General features: G+C 46.9%; 1 protein-coding gene across 7 annotated transcripts in view; it reads left to right on the top strand.

The window, feature by feature from the left end:
- Positions 1-23,973, top strand: part of LOC139061337 (uncharacterized) — a 121,710-nt gene that overhangs the window by 1,014 nt on the left and 96,723 nt on the right. Inside the window, exons 2-4 of one of the 7 annotated variants that reach the window (XM_070541235.1) lie at positions 9,998-10,036; positions 14,334-14,354; positions 21,535-21,553. The exons of the other annotated variants lie outside the window; for them this stretch is intronic. Coding sequence (XP_070397336.1) covers positions 9,998-10,036; positions 14,334-14,354; positions 21,535-21,553 — 79 coding nt within the window. The remainder of the gene's footprint in view (positions 1-9,997; positions 10,037-14,333; positions 14,355-21,534; positions 21,554-23,973) is intronic. 7 annotated transcript variants of the gene reach the window in all.

Genomic DNA, 23,973 nt, shown 5'->3' with positions numbered 1-23,973 from the left:
ACCGGGGCTTAGCGGAGAGACGAGAACTAGGAGTCGTATTCCTGATTAATAAGGAAATAGCTGGTAACATATAGGAATTCTATATCATTAACGAGAGGGTGGCAGGTCTTGTTGTGAAACTTAAGAGGTACAAATTGAAGGTGGTACAAGTCTATGCCCCTACATGCAGTCATGATGACCAGGAAGACGAAAGCTTTTATGAAGACGTAGAATCGGCAATGGCTAAAGTCAAAACAAAATACACTATACTGATGGGCGACTTCAATGCCAGGGCAGGCAAGAAGCAGGCTGGAGACAAGTCAGTGGGGGAATATGGTATAGGCTCTAGGAATAGCAGAGGAGAATTATTAGTAGAGTTTGCAGAACAGAATAATATGCTTATTCGAAGTAGTAGCTTAGCGCAAATAAAACCAAAGACACAAGGAAGACCAACAAGGACTAGCGCTACTCACAACTGTGTAATGGAAGGGAAGGATAGTGCATATATATGCACTATATATATATATATATATATATATATATATATATATATATATATATATATATATATATATATATATATATATATATTTATATATATATATATATATATATATATATATATATATATATATAGTGCATATATATACCGCTTCCCTTCTGCTTGGTATGCGCACGCGTGACCAGCGGATTTATATATATGCACTATCCTTCCTTTCCATTCAACAGTTGTGAGTGGCGCTTGTCCTTGTGTGCCTTCCTTGTGTCTGTGGTTTTATTTGCGCTAAGCTACTACTTCAAATATGGACGACCAACTAGACCAACAGTCAACTCTTCTAGAATAATATGCGGATAATGAATACCTTTTTCCGCAAGCGGGTTAGTCGAAAGTGGACGTGGAGGAGCCCGAATGGTGAGAATAGAAATGAAATCGACTTCATTCTCTGCGCAAACCCTGGCATCATACAAGATGTAGACGTGCTCGGCAAGGTACGCTGCAGTGACCATAGGATCGTAAGAACTCGAATTAGCCTAGACTTGAGGCGGGAAGGGAAGAAACTGGTACACAAGAAGCCAATCAATGAGTTAGCGGTAAGAGGGAAACTAGAAGAATTCCGGATCAAGCTACAGAACAGGTATTCGGCTTTAACTCAGGAAGAGGACCTTAGTGTTGAAGCAATGAAATACAATCTCATGGGCATCATTAAGGAGTGCGCAATAGAAGTCGGTGGTAACGCCGTTAGACAGGAAACCAGTAAGCTATCGCAGGAGACGAAAGATCTGATCAAGAAACGCCAATGTATAAAAGCCTCTAACCCTACAGCTAGAATAGAACTGGCAGAACTTTCTAAGTTAATCAACAAGCGTAAGACAGCGGACATCAGGAACTATAATATGGATAGAATTGAACAGGCACTCAGGAACGGAGGAAGCCTAAAAACAGTGAAGAAGAAACTAGGAATAGGCAAGAATCAGATGTGTGCGTTAAGAGACAAAGCCGGCAATATCGTTACTAATATGGATGAGATAGTTCAAGTGGCTGAGGAGTTCTATAGAGATTTATACAGTACCAGTGGCATCCACGACGATAGTGGAAGAGAGAATAGCCTAGAGGAATTCGAAATCCCACAGGTAACGCCAGAAGAACTAAAGAAAGCCTTAGGAGCTATGCAAACGGGGAAGGCAGCTGGGGAGGATCAGGTAACAGCAGATTTGTTGAAGGATGGTGGTCAGATTGTTCTAGTGAAACTGGCCACCCTGTATACGCAATGCCTCATAACCTCGAGCGTACCGGAATCTTGGAAGAACGCTAACATAATCCTAATCCATAACAAAGGGGACGCCAAAGACTTGAAAAATTATAGACCGATCAGCTTACTGTCCGTTGCCTACAAAGTATTTACTAAGGTAATCGCAAATAGAATCAGGAACACCTTTGACTTCTGTCAACCAATGGACCAGGCAAGATTCCGGAAAGGCTACTCAACAATGGCCCATATTCACACTATCAATCAAGTAATAGAGAAATGTGCAGAATATAACCAACCCTTATATATAGCTTACATTGATTACGAGAAATCGTTTGGTTCAGTCGAAACCTCAGCAGTCATGGAATCAGGGTGTAGATGAGCCATATGTAAAAATACTGGAAGATATCTATAGCGGCTCCACAGCCACCGTAGTCCTCCACAAGGAAAGCAACAAAATCCCTATAAAGAAATTCGTCAGACAGGGAGATACGATATCTCCAATGCTATTCACAGCATGTTTACAGGAGGTATTCAGAGGCCTGGAGTGGGAAGAATTGGGCATAAAAGATGATGGAGAATACCTTAGCAATTTGCGATTCGCTGATGATATTGCCTTGCTTAGTAACTCAGGAGACCAATTGCAATGCATGGTCACTGACCTGGAGAGGCAAAGCAGAAGGGTGGGTCTGAAAATTATTCTGCAGAAAACTAAAGTATTGTTTAACAGTCTCGGAAGAGAACAGCAGTTTACGATAGGTAGCGAAGCACTGGAAGTGGTAAGGGAATACATCTACTTAGGGCAGGTAGTGACCACGGATCCTGATCATGAGACTGAAATAACCAGAAGAATAAGAATGGGTTGGGGTGCGTTTGGCAGGCATTCTCAAATCATGAACAGCAGGTTGCCACTATCCCTGAAAAGGAAAGTGTATAACAGGTTTGTGTTACCAGTACTCCCATATGCGGCAGAAACCTGGAGGCTTACGAAAACGGTTCTGCTGAAATTGAGGACGACGCAACGAGGTATGGAAAGAAGAATGATGGGTGTAACGTTAAGGCATAAGAAAAGAGCAGATTGGGTGAGGCAACAAACGCTGGTAAACGACATCTTAGTTGAAATCAAGAAAAAGAAGTGGGCATGGGCCCGACATGTAATGAGGAGGGAAGATAACCGATGGTTACTAAGGGTTACGGACTGGATTCCAAGGGAAGGGAAGCGTAGCAGGGGGCGGCAGGAAGTTAGGTGGGCGGATGACTTTAAGACATTTGCACGGACAACATGGCCACAATTAGTACATGAACGGGGTAGTTGGAGAAGTATGGGAGAGGCCTTTGCCCTGCAGTGGGCGTAACTAGGATAATGATGATCATGATGATGATGATGATGATGTGACCAACGCATCTGGCTAGGTCAGTTTTCGGGATTCAGCGTAAACAAACAGGCTATTTTGCCGGCAACCAGTCGAAGCTTGATAACTGTACCATCCAGCATTTCCATAGTGTCCCTTGGTCGAACCGACATCCTTTGCCCCTAGTGTTATTTGCTGGTTAGAGATGATTTAGCCTTCATGAAAATAAAATGCTGGCAAACGGAGGACAAAGGAGAGAGCCTGAAAGTACAATAAAAGCCCACTGGGCAGGATCTTCAGGGCACCCAGAGGGCAACAAGGGGATCAAAGCTCGTACCAGGGTGGTCAGGTGGTTGCGGCTACACTGCAAAATAATTTACACCCTCAAAAGTGAACAAAGGTGTAAATCAGTCTGTAACTCACACCCTTACACAATGAGGCATGCACGTACGCCCCAGAGTGGATAAGGGTGTTAGATATAGAATGGTTTATACTATTACTCACTATTAGGGTGTACATTGTTTTACAACATACCGAGGCCTAAGCGCGCGTGGGAGCGTTCGTAAAAGAAGTCGGTCGTCTGCTCTTCTAGACATTCGATCTCATACATAACCTGCATGTGGAGATCTCGGCGAGCCTTCAAACCACTGGAATGTGTGGGTTTCATTTTGTGTCCCCGTCGCTCCTTTGTAGTCCCGGATGCAGCGACATTACTAAACAATGACACGCTGCTTACACTTAGTGCTTGCTCAAGTTTTCACTTTTCTCGCGCTGTCAGCGATCAGAATCCACGCGTGCAATTTGCGAAAACTGCCCATAAAATTTACTTGGAGCGATCCTGCTTGCTGTCAAAAGAATAGCCACAGCAATAATCAAAACGTCAACATTTCCATAGATTCTAGAGGAAATGTGGGAAAACACATTCCCTGTACTAAACAAGGCGTCTTAGCATTTATGTGTTTTTGCCCATCTTTAAACATTAAATATTTTACTGCCTCTCAGAGCAGCATGATTAAAGCGGCGCAAAATGCGAGGATATCTTTGTAATCCCATTGGCATTCTAAGCCTTATTCAGCTACTTTACGCCCTTCGTCCGTGTCACGTAAGTTGTCTAATAGATTGGGCCACTAGGTATCTGCCGTGCAGGCAGCACGAGTCGCGGGAACTGCCTTCTGGCTGCTGCCTGGCACAGTAGACAACTTGGGTTACCGAGTATGGGGGCCGCCCGGACAGACAACTTGCGCTTCCTAATTACATTATTGCTGCCATCGCTGCCAATAGTGAATTTCCCGTCACCAAATTACATATACGCCACTTACCACACGAATTAACGTGCAAAAGCATTTCCAAAGAATGAACAGTGCCTAAAATTGTGGCAAGGCACCAAGGCAACCAGTAGGCAAGCTCTCCCAAGTAACAAATGAGCTAATAATTAAGGAAACGACAAAAATGAAAGTGTCCGACTCAAGAGATAGGATAGAATTCGCGGAAGTGTCAAAACTGATCAACAAAGCGAAAGTAAGGGATATTCGAAACTATTGTGTGGGAAAGGCTGAAGAGGCCGTAAAAAATGAACGCAGCCTGAAATCGGTGAGAAAGAAACTTGGCATAGGACAAACCAGTATGTATGCACTGCAAGATAAGTAGCGTAATATCATCAGCAATCTCGAAGATATAGTAAAGGAAGTGGAAATATTTTATACTGACCTGTACAGTACCCAGAGGAGTCAGGATACCTCCGTTTGAAACAGTAATGAACAGGATATAGGAACTCCTATGACTAGCGATGATGTCAGAAGGATGTTGCAAGACATGAAACGAGGAAGAGCGGAAGGACAAAGTGGAATAACAGTCGATTTAATCAAAGATGGAGGAGACAAAGCTTGAAAAACTGGCGGCTCTTTATAAGAAGTGTCTATCGACTACAAGGGTCCTAGAAAACTGGAAGAATGCAAACATTATACTATTCCACAAAAAGGGAGACATTAAAGAATTGAAAAATTATAGGCCCATTAGCTTACTCCCAGTATTATACAAAATATTTACCAAAATAATCTAATAAGGGCAACACTGGACTTTGGTCAACCAATGGAACAGGCTAGCTTCAGGAAGGGATACTCTACAATGAATCAAATTCATGTCATCAATCAGGTTATCGAGAAATCCGCAGAGTGCAATAAGCCTCTCTATATGGCTTCCATACATTACGAAAAGGCATTTGATACAGTAGAGATGCCAGCAGTCATGGAGGCATTACGTAATCAAGGAGTACAGAACGCTTATGTAAATGCCTTGTAGAATATCTACAGAGGTTCTACAGCTACCTTAATTCTACACAAGAAATGCTGGAAGATACCTATAAAGAAAGGGGTCAGACACGGAGGCACGATCTCTCCAATGCTATTCAATTCGTGTTTAGAAGTATTCAAGCTACTAAACTGCGAAAGCTTAGGAGCAAGGACCAACGGCGAATATCTCGGCTACCTTCGATTTGCAGATGACATTGTCTTGTTCAGCAACACTAGGGATGAGTTACAACAGGTGACCGAGGACGTTAACAGAGAGAGTGTGAGGGTGGGGTTGAACATTAATATGCAAAAGACAAAGATAATGATAAATAGCCGGGCAAAGGAACAAGAATTGAGGATCGCCAGTCGGCCTCTAGAGCCTGTAAAGGAGTACGTTTACCTAGGTCAAATAATCACAGGGAACCCTGATCATGAGAAGGAAATTCACAGAAGAATAAAAATGGCTTGAATCGCACACGGCAGACATTGCCAGCTCCTCACTGGAAGCTTACCGTTATCATTGAAAAGGAAGGTGTACAATCAGTGCATTTTACCGGTGCTAACATATGGGGAAGAGACTTGGAAACTCACAAAGAAGTTTGAGAACAAGTTAAGGACCACGCAAAGAGCGACGGAACGAAGATTGCTAGGCATAACGTTAAGAGATAGAAAGAGAGCGGTTTGGATCAGAGAGCAAACGGGTGTAGACGATATCCTGATTAACATCAAGAGGAAATAATGGAGCTGGGCAGGTTATGTAATGCGCTGGTTAGATAACCGTTGCACCATTAGGGTTACAGAATTGGTACCAAGAGAAGGAAAATGCAATAGAGAACGACAGAAGACTAGGTGGAGTTATGAAATTAGGAAATTCGCGGGCGCTAATTGGAATCGGTTGGCACAGGGCAGGGGTAATTGGAGATCGCAGGGAGAGGCCTTCGTCCTGCAGTAGACACAAAACAGGCTGCTGATGTCGTTGGTGCTGCTGCTGATGACGATGGAAATTGTCTTTGCCATGCGCTTCATCTACAGAGTTGTGAAAGATAAAATGCATCAAGCAGTGTTCCTCGCACTTGTTTCTTGCTCCCGAAGCAGTTGTGTTGAACCCTTAGAGCAACATACCTCTGATTGTTATCAAAGCCAGGGAGGACGTCCACTGGGGCTGATGTTCAGGGGAAATGCAGACGAAGCAATAAACTATGGTTGAAAAAGGCATGTTCCAGGTTGGAGCAACCGAATAGACAAAAGAATACTTGCCTTCGTCAGGGCTCTGCCAAAAGAGGTGCCCTGTATTTTTTCTTCAAGTCTATGCTCTTGACACATTCAGGGCCCTGTCGCAGTCCTTGCAGTTCACGACAGAGCTCGTCTCCTCCTCTGTTCTTTCACATTTTTAAATAATAGTAATCAGCGATTCGCGGCCTCTCGGCGGAACGTTGCTGGAGCAGCGAGTGGCTGCTGACGCCCGTCTGCTCTCGATCCAGAAGGCGTCCAATGGCGGCGCTTCTGGTGCGCGGGCTGCTCGCTGTAAAAGGTCTACAAATTTTTGATGAAAGAGAAAGAGATGACGGTTACGCCACGGTGTTAACGAACATGCAGTTCGTGACCTAGAAGTACACCAAGTGCGCAACTTTGTGGACAGGAAAGGTACGCAAGCTAGATGTCGATTATTGTTTGAGGTCAAGATACGCCCCGAAAGGCGAAATACTACTTTTATGAGAGTGTGCTGCTTGATTATGATGTAGTGATTGCCCTCGAGCTTTTCCTTTATATTTTTAATGAATATAAGCTTCAAAATTGTGATGGTGAGCTTCCACCTAGTGTTGTTTTCCTTGGCGTACACATTACAGCGCTGTGACACGAATACCAAGCTATTAACGAAAGGATTTCGCTCAAGGGCTAGTTTATTCATTTATTTACTTACTTATTTATTTATTCATTTATTTGTCTATCAAAAATGTCCTTACAAGCCTCGCACGAGGTATGCGGTAAGGGGGGCGTCACGAAAGACTAGCAGAGTATATTGGCCTCGAGCTCCACCACTGGAAAAGCTGCCGCCACCGTCGGCGTGACGTGCTAGGAGGGATCACGTGGACATAGCGGCCGCGTCGGCTGCTTCGGGCGCGCCGAAGCGAGCTGAAAACGAGTTTAAATTCCCTCGTACGCTGCGGTCCTCATTTAGTGGCGAAATTTTCCCGCTTCGAGTGTCTCCTTTACAACGCTTGAAAGCACGACAATATGTAGTCGCTGCCTTTGAAGGCGCGCAACATTGTAGGCTACTGCTCGGTGCCGCAGGGCCGGACGCACGTAACGGAGGCCGGTGTCAGGCTTATTCACACGCAGCCGCAGGACAAGAAGCTGCGTGAAGCTTGGCACGCGAAACATAAAACCGGCAAACAGTCATCGGCTACAACTCGCGTATGCAGCATGCACAGACGCGAAGAAGATTTCTGCTACGGCACCCGGTCTGCGATGTTCTGAAGACGCGAGCTGAGACGCTCGCCCGAGTCCGCTGCCCGACTAATGTCATGACGGTTTGGTCTATTAACTTGTCGATGCTATAGATACTGGCAAGTTCAGTGGAGTGGAAAGGCAGCGGTAAGAAGCACATTTAAAAAAAGCATGGCATATGCTCATGTTTGTGTTATGAATTAATGCACTGGATTACAAAAAAGGAGCAGCGCGAAATCGCACGCTGAGAACACCGATAAACATACGGTGCCACGCAACTCGAGAAATAATATTGAAAGTTCAAAGAATTTAGAAGAAAAAAATATTGAATCGTCGCGACGGCACATCACAGTCGCTGTTGGCGTCGAAGTCCCTACAGTGAAATTATTTTTGAACAGCTCTGATAGTGTCCACGCAACAATGGTTGCTTGTATACTGTCAAATGCTCATATTCTGCGGCCTAAAGCTCATGCCACGGTGCGAAAACGCGCGCGCGGAGAAAGCGACACAGTGCGCGGACAAGCATGCAGACGCGCAGTCAGTCGCTGCGAATCTGCGCGATCGCTGCATTGAGGCTTAGTTCTATTACACTCCATTTAGTTATAAAAACACTATAAGAACATATTTCACATAGTTTGCTCCCAGCGTTTACCTACCTTTCACGTAAGAAGCCGGTTCGGGAGACTCCATCGCGGCGACAATGCGCAGTGGCGTTCGCTGTACGTATTCGGTAAAGAGATAGCGTCTGTAAACGATTGTGTGCTTTCAGTTTGCCCAAGATTATTATTTAGACAGTAGGAAACTTCCCTCGTTTCGAAAGTACTTACAGAAATGTTCGGGAGAGCTCGCGCGTGGTGTTTTCAGTGAGCGCTGACAGCAAAACCTATGAGGAGCGCGCCACGTGATCCCTCATACTACGCCAGCGAGGCGCTTCCGATAGATGGCGACTCCGTAACTCCTCGCCGCCAATATGTTGGGCATAAAGAAAACATAATATATATGCATTATTAGCAGACAGTATAAAAATGTATGCACAACATCTTTTGCATACATTAAATCATTGCGCAAAAATAATAGGACCTGTAGTGCACATATCAGAGAAACGACAAAAAATACAGTTGTTTTCGTAAACAACGCAAAATATATAGCCGCTCTAATGTTATAGGGCAAAAAATACAATAATAATAACCGAAATAATGAGCGCAAAAGTAAAACAGCACAAAGAACCCATATAACGGGAAAACCAAAGAAAATGCCTCATGCATCATGCAACATGTCTCTCGAGTACGTCGCTTTGTGTTCCTGCGTGTCCTGTTTATTTCCACTGCGCAATCTTAGTAATTGGCAGGCCGTGGCATAGAAGGTGCGGGTGCAAGAGGATGTGCCTGTACGCAAGTAAAGTCTTCTTTGTTGGCGTATGCGGATGCACAATGCGCCTGCGGGCTGCCGTTCCGGGATCATGTGCGCATTCAGCTCGAAATTTAAATAGAAAGAAGCTTATGGCAGCCGCATCTTGCGATCTACAGGCATCTATAGACGCCTGCCCCATTCACACCCATTTTGAGCTTCAGTGGCTTGAGATAAACCACGCAACGCAGCAGAACACAGCCGAAAGCATTGTGCAGCCCTAGTCGCAAATATGCTAATATCGCCTCTGCCTCTTTCACAATTTGTAGTTCCGTGTACCTTATCGTAACCACGAGATGCACAAAGCATCGTTTCTTTCAAAATGAGTTGTTTTTTTAATGTTTAAATCTGTCAGACTCACAGAACCTGCATAGTGGAAGAAGTGTGTATTGAAGATTGCAAGAGACGAGAGAAATCTAATAAGCAAGAAAATGCAAGCAATTAAGTAATAAGCTAATAATTAAAGGAACGAACTTATAAATCAAATATATGAAGTGCGCCTGATAAACGCTTTTTTTTTGCGGGAAGTCAACGTTCTGGCACGGGTAAGATGTTCCGTGTTACTGATCGCGTAATACTGCTTGGCGGTCCTCGTCTACCCAGATAAATGCATCCCGGAAATACAAGGGCCGCTTGTCTTACTACGTATACAAGGCCGCTTCTCTTACTACGTGTGTACCTCTGTCACGCGCCTATTCATTCGCTATAATTGTATTCACGTTTGTATTCCCCGCATTGTTGGTCCATAATTTCTTCTTCTTTCGCACATGACAAGGTGAGACAGAGATGTCGACCGTCGAGTCCACTGTGGAAGGTAAGTCCCGATGACCACGTTTAGAAAGACGCGCCACGCTCGAAACATAGCACCGTCACTCTGAAAACGTTTGAGCTGTTACTGGTGCAATTTCGAAATTCAGGCGCACAGAAAGACGAACAAATGTCTGCTGCTTTTTTTCAGAATCATGGTCATTTTGATTTTTTTTTGCACCTAATTAGGGATCATGTGCATCATATATTACCCGCGGTAGGCATTCCGAAGTTTCGCGTATATGTCTAAAAAGGAATTAAAGAATGACGACCATTCCACTCTGTGATGATGGAATGGCAGCGAAAGCTGACAGTCAAAGCTCTCAAACGAGAAGCAAAGTGCTTTCGCTGTCATTCCATCTTCACAGAGTGGAATGGTTGCCCGGGCTGGAGATTGTCGTTTTCGTTCAGCATCGCGGGAACGTTCTTCGTACGAGGTCGTTTCGCGCCGGCGCCGTTTGCATTCTCGTTGCTGTACCCTCCGGCGCTCCTCGTACGCATGTTGTTCTTCGAGTGTACGAACTATTCGTGTCTGCCCCATCGATAACGCAGCTGTTTTTAGCGCCGATACCTCTCCTGCTTATCTACTGCGATAACCTTGACGTCACACTATTTTTCACGGCGAACCGTTCTAATCGGCTCCGCATTCTCACATCTGCGCTGCCGCGCTACACCCGTATGGGTTTGTTAGAAATCGCTAAGTCCGTTTCTGTTGCCCGACGCCAAAGAAACAAGGGAAGGTTAGTCATATACAGCTTTCGCAGTGAAAAAGAAGTGTACAATTCCTCAAGGTGTACCTGAAGGAGATGTAGTACTGACCAATCCTACTTCCTCAGTGCCTACACTGAACAGCGAGCGACCCGCCGTGGTTGCTCAGTGGCTATGGTGTTGGGCTGCTGAGCACGAGGTCGCGGATCGAATCCCGGCCACGGCGGCTGCACTTAGATGGGGGCGAAATGCGAAAACACCCGTGTACTTTGATTTGGGTGCACGTTAAAGAACACCAGGTGGTCGAAATTTCCGGAGTCCTCCACTACGGCATGCCTCATAATCAGAAAGTGGTTTTGGCACGTGAAACCCAATATTTTTTTACACTGAACAGCGCTACCGCCTTATTTCGTTACTTGAAGAAAAACTGGCTGTGGCTTAGCTAAGGTTAAGCCCAGGATGCGAAGCATACTAGCCTTTATTTTAACGCGACAACGTTAAGGAGCTCGTGTCGAAGAAAAGCCGGTGTCGTCGGCGTCGGCTCAGGCGTGCGGCGCTTGCTCAGGCGCACATTTCGTTGTCGCGCCGAACGCTGCGTTGCTCGACGCTCACCGCGTCCGATGCGGGGCGCGTAGTCTCTGCGCCGTAGCAAAGCCACCTAGAAACAGTCTCTGTAGCACGCCGCTACCTTCGCTTCTCATTCTAACGAGCAGCTTTGTCTCCAGGAGGCATCTCACCTCGTGAGTATCTAGCAGAGGCAAGCGCAGCTGCTTATAAACCGCCGCGACGCCGCGAGCGACAGCGCGAGTTGGAGCCCCGTTTCTCCTCTGTCGTGACGTCACGGTGTCACGTGGTCAGCCTTGAAGGCGACGCCGCGAGCGACGGCGCGAGTTGGAGCCCCATTTCTCCTCTGTCGTGACGTAGCGGTGTCACGTGGTATTGAAGGCGACACCGCCGCGCCTGAGGAGCTGGGTTGAGCTCTAGTAATATGCTTCGCATAAAAAGAGCGCTACGAAGACGCGGACTAAAAGAAGACCATGTACGACGGACAAAGCGCTTTGTCCGTCGTACATGTTCTTCTTCTTTTAATCCGCGTCTTCGTAGCGCTCTTCAAGTATGCAAAACCAACTCGCCAACATCAAGCTTCTGCTGCTTCAGATTATTTCGTTAGGAATCACACTCGTGGCTGTATTTTCAATAGCTTCGATTTGTTAGCAAGGCTGTTCGTATTTCGACAAACATAGCATGCATGGTCATCTTTGTTACGCAACTCACAGTATTGAGCAGTGTTGCGAGTGGTTCGTAATATGGTCCCTGCTACTAGGATGTGGCCATTGCATACTCGCCATCCTCGAAGCCATACAGCCTGCTCTAAAGGTTTTTGTATTTTGATTTTAAAACATGCTAACCTTCTCCCAACCATTAGAGCCAAACGGTCATGTGAGGGCGCAGCACCTTTCGGCTGATTACGTCAGGATGCCAAAGCGCACGCTTTCAGGACAGTTGCGAGCGGTAGCGAAAGGCAGGCTCTTCACTCTTGCTAGTGCAATGAAGCAGGTGCTCCCGCAGGCTCAGAAACAGCCTAAAACGATATATGCATGGCGATGCTCTGAAAACTCTTGTTGTAATGGCCGGGGCTAGCAGGATGGACGGAAAGTCATGAGGCCAACATGACAGCTTTTATGTTCTATGCAGCCCGACCCACCGGGTTCGAATACTGCCCTCAGTAAAGCGCGTGGCACGGTTCTGCTCGGGTGCAGTGGTGGAAAGATCATTGAGGTTCAAGTCACGGCATATGCTAACAACGAGTTCCAAGCGGACTGCAAATGCGAGCCGTACCTTCTTCCATTCCTCGGTCACTAATGCGAAACGCCGAATTCCTGAGAACTTACGACAGTACCGAATCCTCACTTTTGCTAATATGGGAACTAGAGCGACCGAGTGGATAACTGACGAGTTTCGTAGCAAGCTCGGCCAAAAGAACTGCGGATGCCTCGCCGACCTTTGACTCGGACTCGTGACACATTACAATGGCGAAACGCACTCTGCTGGTTTGTTTAGTTTGGTCAATTGGTTATCGTTTAACCAAATTAGCTGAGAAGCTAATTATTGAAATGCGCGGTTGCCTATCTACTGATATCCAGCCACGGGTATTTATGAAACAGTATTAGAAATCTGCATAGACACGGCGTTTCGCAGAAGTTGCAGAGAATTAGGGGCGGCACTGGAGTACGCATGTTCGGTAACATACTAATGAGCTCGTTCCAATGTATTAGTTATGCGAATGCACTCTGAATAATAAGGACATTCCAATACTGATGCCGGTATAGATAAAACTTATATCTAAGAGAAATGTCGCCTTAAAGATATATATGCGAATTACGTGCGAGCTTAGAATCTATGGTATGATGGTAGATAGTCAGCTTTATTTATCTAAGTCTTATGAGTTATCAGCCGTTTGTTGGTTGTTTTTTGCCTTCATATTCTTACACCAAAATAAACACTCGTAGGACAACAGCGCCGCAGTTGCCCCCCTCGCGCTTTTTTCCCATTTCTGGCTGTTGGCGAATTTATGGCGCAGTAGGAAGGTCACTCTATCGAATATAATTAAGAAGAAATTGTTCAGAGAATGAAGAATCATTCTGCAGGCAATAAAGTCTACCAGAAATGCACGTTATATGGCTTAGTGTTCGTAATTTAAGGGGAAAAAAACAACGTGGCTCTAGAAAATAGTCAACGAATTTGCAGGATTTCAGGGTAAATCCATGTTGATGAAGTAATTCTCTACAACTTTTCTTGAACACAGCGTATTATAATCTTCGAAACCTTCCAGCTACCCGCCATGGTTGCTCAGTGGCTATGGTGCTAGGCTGCTGAGCACGAGATCGCGGGACCGAATCCCGGCCACGGCGGCCGCATTTCGATGGGGGCGAAATGCGAAAACACCCGTGTACTTAGATTTAGGTGCACGTTAAAGAACCCCAGGCGGTCGAAATTTCCGGAGTCCTCCACTACGGTGTGCCTCATAATCATAAAGTGGTTTTGGCACGTAAAACCCCATAATTTAATTTTTTTAACCTTTCAGCTGATGGTTTGTTGCTGCAACTGAGAGATAATTGCAAGGTGTTCACCCCTCTCCTTTTTAAAATGGCCATCAGGTTAGGGCAATCTCGACCGTTAATGCATGAATGAAATTAAATAGGAAACATTTTAATGTTTTAATCGTTTAAGATGTTGGACTACACATTGCAGCCATCTTGTTTGCTTGCAATGAGCGTTCCAGATTTGACGATTACTTTTAAGAGGCAGACAATAGACGCGGCACAAAAGGAATGTCACACACACAGGGCAAGCGCCAGTCCTGTGTATGACCTTAAGTTTGTGCCGTGTCTCTTGTTTGCGCCTTAAAAATATTCCTCAAATATACACCGGCTAGGCCGACAGAAAGTTCGTCTAAGCGTTCCAGAATTAACTCATAACTCTATGCTTGAGGTACAGTGGACTGGAAATGGAGGTTTGACACTTTCTAAACGATGAGGCATTGGTTACGTGCTGTAGTTACCACTCACGTGTTTCCATTTGTCTCTCACCTACAGCGTCTTCTTACACAAGCGAAAGTAAGTTAAAGCTGGGGGTGATGCCCACATTGGAAGAGACTGGTGCCGTCTCTGAATGACCGAAGCGCATTTGCATGATATGTTTTCTTCACTCCGTGAAAATCAAGGAAACGAAATTGCATCTCTCTGTCTAAAACAGCTTGTATGTGAAATTGTTAGAGCGGGGATTACAGTAAATTCTACATTGACTTTTGTTGACTTATGCTTTCCTATCCATGCGCGTGTCAATTTGCAAATTTTCATCACTGGACTTTTCGAAAATTGGGCCCTGTAAGTTTGCGCATAGCTATTTCTTGTACTTTCTAAAGAAGAAATAATTCTTTGGCAACGCTCCCATTTTTACTTTCTCTGCTGTACAAAAGCCGTGCTTGTGAAATGTATTACTTGACCCCCTCAGCAATATGAAAATTCTTTTTCGCAATTGTTTTGTATAACTTTTATGTGCTGACGAAGAAAGTCTATAGTTCGCTTAACCCCAGTTACAGCATGAAAAACTATTTTGTTATATAAATATAGGAGGAGGAGGAAGTAAACTTTATTGCCCTAGAAAGAGTAATTCAGCGGTCGGGCCGGATGTCTTCATCTTCTAATGGTTGATGCCGATCTCCGGCCTGCATGGTTGGCGCCCCTATTCCAGGGCACCACTGAGCGTGGCTGCTCGTCGGGCATGATCCACCAGCCTCCGTTGGAGGCTAGGGTCGCCGCTGGAGAGCACGCTCTCCCACTGCTCCGCAATCGGATTTTCTATTTTGTGGAATGCCTTATTCGTATTGCACTCCCATGTGACGTGATAAAGTGTGGGCATTGCGCCACACCACGGGCATGTGTCCCTGTATTGACCTGGGAACATTTTGTGTAGTTTATGTAAATTTGGGAAAGTTCCTGTCTGCAGCTTTCGCCAGTAAACTGCCTGTTGTAGAGTGAGTGTATTGTGAGGCGGGGGATATCTGATCCTCGTCCCTCTATGGTAATTTAGTATGTCAGAGTACGTTGGGATCACTGTCATGAAGTCCTCAGGATCTCTGTTTAGGCCCGCTTGGTTTGTATGCTCGCGAGCGATCCTATCGACACTTTGGTTGCCCTCAATCTCAGTGTGCCCCGGTACCCAAAAGATGGTGTGTCCAATGTGTTTATTCTGTTGGCCAGCGCGGAGGAAGATTTGGAGCGCTTTTAGACCAATTCTGCCGTTAGTGTAGTTTCGACATGCTTCCTTGGAGTCTGTTAGAATTATAAGGGATCTATTTGTGCGGTAGCCCTCCACAGCTGCTAGAGCAACAGCCATTTCCTCTCCCTCGGTTACCGTACAATCCCGTGCCGACGCGCAAGCGATTTCCCTATAGTCCGAGCCTATTACTGTTCTTTTTCCCTTCGTTCTCGAGGATATACCACGGCGTCCGTGTATACCGTGTTCGCCTTGGTTGCTATGTATTTTTCTACATACTTTGCCCTAGCGTTCCGCCTGGCTGTGTGTAAATTCGGGTCCATGTTTCTTGGCAGGGACCCTACTTTGATGGTACTGCGATACTCATCGGGTAGGTAGGCCATTCTTTGTTCTTCCCTCTCAATTTCTTTATGCCCCAGTTTTTTTAGGAGCTCTCTGCCCGTGGTAGTCTGCTGGAGTCTGAGTAGCTGCGACCCTAATTGTGGTTCTTTGAGCTCCTCGAACGTGTTGTGGAGTCCGAGGGCCAGCAGCTTCTCTGTCGAGGTGTTGGCCGGCAGGTGAAGCGCTGTTTTAAACGCTTTCCTTATGATGGCGTCGGCCTGGTCCCGTTCGCCTTTGTTTGTGTAGTAATATGGGAAGGCGTACGTAATCCGGCTGATTACGAGGCTCTTAACCAACTTGACTGTATCTTCCTCCTTCATGCCACTTCTTTTTTGCGAGACGCGGGTGATCATACGTGCCACCTGTGTCGTCGCTTGCTTGAGTATGTTTATGGTGTGTGTGCAGCGTTGATTGCTCTGCACCCAAATTCCCAGATTCCTGACGGCTTCTTTTTCTGGTATTTTTTGTCCTTCTGGGGTGACGCTGAGATTTGTTCTTCCGAGCGTTTTCCTCTTCTGACTCGCAGGAGCTCTGACTTATCCGTCGAGCAGGCGAGGCCTCTTTCCCTGACACATTCTTCCACGCATGTTGCTGCGGCTTGTAGTCGTTCTTCTTTTTGGCTGAGCGAGCCTTGGTTAGTCCAGATGGTGATATTGTAGGCATAAATGGCGTGATGTATGCCGTCGATTCCTTCCAGCTTCCGGGCTATCCCAATCATTGCAATGTTGAAAAGGATCGGTGAGATCACGGGTCCCTGCGGGGTTCCTTTGTTAGGCGTGTGGAACGTGTCTGTGCGCAGGTCTGCTAACCCCACCGTGGCTATTCTGTTTGATAGGAACGCTGTCACGTAGCCGTGGATTCTTCGTCCGCTGTTGAGATCGTCCAGTCCCTTGAGGATGGCCGCGTGGCTGACGTTGTCGAACGCCCCTTTGACATCGAGTGCCATTATTATGTTTTCTCCGTTGTAGGGGAAGATGCTTAGAACCCCCTCTTTAATTTGTAGTAGGACGCCTTGGGTTGATAATTTGGTGCGAAAGCCGAACATACTGTGGGGATACAGATCTTCATCTTCCATGTATTGTTGTAGCCTCCTTGTCACGATTCGCTCGTACAACTTGCCAAGGCACGAAGTGAGTGATATCGGCCGTAGGTTTTCTACTAGTAGCTTTTTCCCTGGCTTGGGGATCATAACTACTTCCGCATGTTTCCATTCCTCTGGCAGTGTCCCCGCTTCCCAATGTGTATTGAGGAAGTTCGTCAGCTGTGTGACTACCTCATCACTTAGGTTGCGGATTAGTGCGTTCGTAATCTTGTCCGCACCTGCTGCTGTGTTCCGGGTCGATGCCTTAGCTGCTGCGAAAACTTCCTCTCTGGTGATGGGTCTGTCTAGGTCGGGGTTTTCTTCGCCTCGGTATCTCTCCGTGTACGCTTCGGGTTTATCTTGCCCGTAGCACTTTACACGGACTTTTTCCAGTAGCCCTTCTTCTGTCCCTTCAAATTGGTGTACTAGTCTTTGGATGGCCTTGTTACTTTCTGACTTGGTCTTGGTTGGGTCCATTAGAGCCTTGAGGATACGCCAGGTCTTTGCGGTGCTGAGGGTTCTATTCAGCGTGTCGCTAAACTTTTGCCAACTTTGTCGTGTGAGTTGGGCTGCGTATTCCTCTGCCTCCTTGGTAACCTCTGCTATCTTCTTCTTTAGCTTCTTATTTAGTCGTTGTTTCTTCCACATTTTTGTTAGTCCACGCCTTGCCTCCCATAGCCTGAGGAGTCGCGAGTCCACCTCCGGTGTTTGCTCTGACCTTTCGTCCTCCTGGGTGTATTGTTGCTGTATTTCCTTAAGTTGTTTGCACCATTCCTCTATGGAGGTTATCGCCCCCTCCATGTGCTTGCATTCTTTGCGAAAAGCGTTCCAGTCGGTTATTTTGGCTGTTCCTATCTTGCGCTTGATGTTCTCTGCTGACACTTGCGTTCTTATAATATAATGGTCGCTACCCAGGTTCTCCAGCAGGTTCTCCCACGTGGCTTGTCTAGCTCCCGTGACGTATGTCAGGTCTGGGCATGTGTCGGGACAAAAGCTGTTGCCTAGGCGCGTTGGATGGTTTGCATCCGTTAAAAGGGTACAGCTTGTGATTTCTCCTGCGTCGCTAACTTGCGTTCCCTTCTTAGTGTCTTTTTGCTATCCCCAGCTCTGCCCCCTGGCATTAAAGTCACCCATTATAAGCAGGGTGTTGGATTTCGCTAGCTTGCTGGCTCCTATGAAAAGTTTCTGAAAATCTCCGTCATTTTGTCGCGGTGGACTGTATAAATTTATGATGAAAGTGCTTTTTTGTTTTCCCTTTTTCTTTGGAATTATCTCTGTCACGATGTGTTCTATCCGCGTGTCCGAAATTTCATCGTGTGCTATGGCGACTAGTTGTTTACTAATTAAGGTGGCCGTGCGATCTTTTTCTTGGCACGTGTATCCCTTGAGTGTCGGCACGGTGTTTGTCTCCTGCAGTGCGATTATGTCAGGAAGACTTAACTGTGAATTTATGAATTGCTGCAGCGGGCCTTGCTTTTTGCGGTAGCCTCTGCAGTTCCACTGCTATATATCTAATGTGTTGTTTCTAGCCATGTTGGTTTATCGTTGGTTGTTGTTATCTTTGGTTTTCGGTGCCGAATCTTTTTTCGTGATAGAGTCTATCTCTAGCCTCATTTGTTATCTTTTGCGTATTTTGATTTTTTATGTAGTTGCGAAAGCTTTGATCTGGCATCGCGATCTCTTGTTGCATCAAATTCATTTGCTCCTGCATTTTTTGCATAAAGGATTGCATTTGCATTTCTATGGTTCCCTTTTCCGACTGCTGTGGCTGTTGCTCCATAGCTGGAGGCGGAGTCTGCTGTCGCGGCAGGCTACCCGCCCTTTGCTGTCGCAGTTCCCTGATTAGTTCTTTGACTCTCTCCTCTAGTTGTTCTGTTTTCTTCCTACTCTGCTCTAGTTCTCGCCTTAGAGCCTTGTTTTCTTCCCTTAGTTGTTTAAGTTCGTTGTCGTTATTGTGATTGTCCGAGCGCGGAAACAGTGATTTGGGAGGGTCTGCCCCTCAGCTTACCTTAACTACGCCCTTCTTTTGTTGTTGTTGTGGTTTTGGCTGCTGTTCCCACTGCCCTTTGGCTGCGGATGGTGGCCCCAGCGGTGGGAAGGAGCTGTCCCTGGAGTGGCTCCGGTCCCGGCTCCGCGTTTGGCTGCGGCCTCGGCTCCGCGAGCGGCTCTGCTCTCCTTCTGAGCTCAGCCACCTGGGACGGCGCCTACGGCTCCGGCTCCGCCCTCGGCTTTTCTGCGAGGCTCGTCCTCGCAGCTCGTCGATGTTCTTGAGGCGCATTCGGCAGTCCCGGGTACCGGCGGCGTGTTCGCCTGCGCATACCAGGCACTTTTGTTGGCACTCATGTCCTTCAACTGGGTTGTTTGCTCCGCACTGCCTTTAGGTTCTCGCTCCCGGCGTTGGGCAGACGTCCGAGCGGTGTCCTTGCGTGCCCCATACGTAGCAAAACTGTCTGGTTGGTCTGCAGGTATATGTCTTGTATTCTACTGCGCTGAAGATGACCCACTTGGGAATGATGGGGCCGTCGAAGGTGATTAGCTCCGTCTCCGACTTGCCCAGCATCCTTGCCGCCAGGATCTCCACCCCTTGAGTACGTAGTCGCAGCTTGGATTCGAGTATTTCAGATGGTAATCCTATCGGTTGTCCGTGAATGACCGCCCGCTTTACGTCGCCAGGCATCGCCACGTAAGCGTTTACTTCGTAATTGATGCCGCTGTATCGGAGGTACTTGATCTTCCTGATGACGTCCGCTACTTCTTCCTTGGAAGCACTTGCGATGACGATGTTGGACCCTGGTCGGAGCCTGACCAGAAAGTCTTCTTCCTTGAATTTCATCCCGCAGGCCTCTATGATGGCTTGCGTTGCTTGATATGGTTTCATGTCCTTGATTTTCAGCCCCCCTTTGGGCCGGATGATCATCTTCGCGTCGTCCGTCGGTAGCGGTGGCAGCCTCTGCCTCGGCTGCCGCGGCGCTCGCACCTTTTGTTGTTGTTGCTGCAGCGCTCCCGTCACGCCGTCTTGCGTGACGCCGCTGCCAGCTGTGGCTGCCGGCGTCATGTTGTTATTGTTCCCCGTGGCTTGGGATCCTCTCGTCTTCAAAATGACGTCACTCTCTGTAGCGCGCTTGAGATTCTTTTTCTGGCGCCTGGAATGGTAGATTTGCCAGTTTTTTTCCCCGTCTTGCTGTCGGCTCGCCTCACCCGTGGCGTCCTGCTGCATGAGGTCCTCTTCTGCGGCTCCGGTGCCCGCTTCCTCCGTGCTCGAGTGCGTGGTGCCGGGCGCCTCCTCCATATCTTGGCATTCTGCCGGGTTTTGGGCCGGCCCGGCCATAAAATTGCTTGTCACAGGGTTGGTAGCGCCCCGGGGATCCATTTCGGTCGATGCCTTGTCGCGCCGACCTACTTGGTGCCCGCCTGGGTGTCGGGTGTGGCTAAGCCTAACGCGAGACTTAGCTCCCCGGCCACGTCGGAGATCTTCGAAGTCCGATAAAAAGTCCAAAAATGGGCCTACCGGCTGGAAGGTGGTATCTTCGTGGTTCTGACGATCAGGTGCGGTATGTTGTAGGTATGTTGTAGGTGCGAGGGAAAGCGTTCGAGTGTTAGCCTACAAGGGTGGAGGGGGTAGAGGCAAATGAGCGAGTCTCCAATTCTAGCCCAGTCGTTGCTACGCGTGGCACAGCTGATAGTGGCCGCACTGGACCTATCTTGAAGGTTATCAGCGGCGGCAGATACAAAGATTTCGTCAGACGAGATAACCTGTGGATTCGTGTGAGCTTTGTTGTCCATCCCTAGAGTTGGAGGCCGCGTCATCTCAATTTTGGAGACGCGTTGAAGCTGTAGAGGCAGCACGAAGTGTTCGCTGACCGCTGCTGCCGTTCTTCATCACGTCAGAATCCAGGCAGCGAGTGTCTGTGGTCATCGAGTGACATCTGTTCACGTCTGCCTGTACGACCATCGCACTGTGGCCGGTGTAACGCACAATTTTTCCATCGCAGTTTCGCTCTGAACGCGAAGCATCGATGCGATAGCAACTTAATCGACAGCTATGCGAAGTAAGAACACTTGTTTTAACGGTCGTATAAAATTATAAGCTATTGTTTACGAAGTTAATAAGCATGACGTCACGCGCGTACCGGGAACGCAAGCACATCTCCGTTGACCGCGGAAACTCGCTGACCAAACACTGGAGTGTGGAAGCACGGCAGCAGCAGTGAGCGGATTTACCTTCGTGCTGCCTCGAGCTCTCGCATTAAAAAGAGATTGGAATAGTTTAACGTTGTACTGTCACATGCTTGCAAATTTTGTTAATAAATGAGCGTTTACTGAAATTACCCATAACCTTATTTTGTGTAGCTGTGTAACTATATATATATATATATATATATATATATATATATATATATATATATATATATATATATGTGTGTGTGTGTGTGTGTGTGTGTGTGTGTGTGTATATATATATTCAATTTATATTAGAGGAAGTAATTCTATGCGTATCAGATAACGGCGCACAAGCTTTCCACTGCTGTTCCTGAAGTCGAACTGACTGCGCGCAGGTACTGTGGGACCAGAGCAGTAAGTACAGCGGGTTTCCGCTCGTGCATCCTAACGTTCCCAATTGCCCTGAAATCTTAGCAGCACGCAACGAAGGTCGGATGGCTGCCGTTATCTCCGTCGGCAGCCACAGCAAATCGTCGGCAGCCTTTTATATGTGCCGTGAAATCCGTTCCTGTTGGCCGGCAGAAATCAAGAATGATGTTTTTCTACAGCGAAGCAACGTACCTGACGGACTAGTATGAGTGCGCAGATTGCGAGATGTCGTAGGGGGAGGGGGGGGCGTATCTGGGCTAGCTAACGTCCGTAAAGTGAACAGAAAAGATAACGAACCATAGTACGGCGCAGAACAAAGAAAGGACGCGTGATTTCACGGCGCGCCAGAACTGCGCAGTGGGGGAGTGATCCCGCGCAGGCCGCTGTTGCTGCCGGCTGCGTCTGCTGCCGTCTGCCCTCAATACAACGGCGCGGCTGTTGTGGAGGGAAAGCACAGAGCTATTGTGGAAAACACGGGGATGTGCGCCGCGGTACGTGTGTAAAAACTGGAATGTGCATTGCAGAGGTAGATGATCGCAACAGTTGCAACTTCGAAAAAAAATAGGAAACGTGGGAAGGCCATGCAATGTGCGCACGGCTGAAGAACAAGCCGAGTACGACGAGATGCGTCGACAGCAGAGACGCGACTATAACCAACGACAATATGTCCGTGCGAAAGCGGAGAATGCGGCCTGTGACTGTGCCTCCGAAGAACATCAGCGAGAGCAGATGCGAGAGAGTGATCGTCAGCGTCGAGCGCAAGCTACCGATGAAGAGCGCTCACTGAAGGCCGCTCGAAAGCGTGAATTAGGTTGTTTGAGGCTGCGTATAAGCGTCAGAAGCCGCTTTGCTGGCTGATCCACCACCATATGAATGGTTCGACCTGTCTTTTTTGCTTCTTTGCGTGAACTATGTGTTAAGACACTGCACCACGTAAACCGCATCTTGACTGGTACGGTATGCCTTCTTGCACGTTCTGTTAGTATTAGGCATAGAGTTTCATACAATAATTACTAGAGGGAACTATGTCGCAGCGATCGTTCAGCCATCATGGTAATGGTGAAAAGCGCGTGGATTTATCTGGTCTTCATGCTTGCGGGTTCAGACGCTCCTGTGGCATTGTTTATTGTTCGCTTTTTCTGCCTTCATTGTCTTCAGTTTCAGAGAAATCCTACTTTTCTAACTGCGGAATATTCTGCGAACCTGCACAATTGCTACAGCTTGTCGAGGTGGCCAAACTGAAATGCGCCAAGTGTCTCAATGCACTCTCTTGCCCGCTAGGAATTCATAAGGGCGTCCGTGACGTGATGGTTTCAATGGGGGGCCTCTGTACCATAGCTCCTCTGTTCGAATCCTGCCGTTGGACAGCTTTAATAACGTTGATTTAATTATTTATTACACAGAAATTTGTAGAAAATGACGAGTTTACAAAGTCACCAAGCCGTTCGAAGCCAGTAGGACGAAGTTTGCGTAAATCATATCACATGCCATAATTACCATGCTGGCTGAACGGCCCCGAATGAAGCTCCCGCATGAAACTCTGTATGTTTAGGTGTTGAATACTCTATTTCAGCTATGCTCTAGAAGTATAACTTATCTGGAGGCTAGAAGTAGCATTCGAATCCCTGTATTCCAGAGCGTCCTTTCGCTCGACTGATCATGATGTTGTTGCCAACCCTTTGTATCGGGTGGACGTGGCAACCACGCCTAAGCCAGGATGACGCTATGCTGCCTACCCATTTGAGCAAAGCAAGCACGGGTAGGAAAGAGGAGAACAATAAAGAAAAAAAGAAGAAAAGTGGGAGAGCACGCTACACTCATGGGCAGTCCTTTGTGCCCATTCGCAAGTGCCGCTCGCCACAGCATTCGGGGAACCTGATGATGATTGAAGTTTAGTGGCGCAAGGGCATCAAGGCCAAAGAGCGCCAGGATATCTGGTTTGGTTTAGTTGAATTGTGGGTTTAGTTCTATGGCTTAATATAGAGGCTGTATAGAGGCCTACACGTACGACAAATCTGTAAATATTAGTGAATGAATGTTAAAATAATTACGAAGATAAATATAAAACCTCGAATGCTTCGTTATAGGCACACATAGTAAATTATTGCCGATAACCCGAGTCCCTTGCTGTAGAATTCTTGCTAACGCAAGAAGTGCAAGAGAGCTCAGACATACTTTGTACATCAGACTCTGCCTCACCTGTGAGGCACAATCTGATGGTTAGGATGATATGAGATTATGTCAAGAAAATCAACTTCTGCAGGATAATTAAGCACTCTTTTAAAGTTAAAAAATGCATCCTCTGATAAAAACATTGATGGATGGGGGGGTATATGATTTGAATAATGTTCCCTAAAATGAGCCACTCGCTCTCGGTGAAGTTCAGGACATTGAATGAGGACATG

The sequence above is a fragment of the Dermacentor albipictus genome, chromosome 6, assembly GCF_038994185.2.
Source record: "Dermacentor albipictus isolate Rhodes 1998 colony chromosome 6, USDA_Dalb.pri_finalv2, whole genome shotgun sequence".
NCBI classification, from domain to species: domain Eukaryota; kingdom Metazoa; phylum Arthropoda; class Arachnida; order Ixodida; family Ixodidae; genus Dermacentor; species Dermacentor albipictus.
Note: the sequence above shows the minus strand (reverse complement) of the source record. Positions and strands in the feature narration are given on the sequence as shown.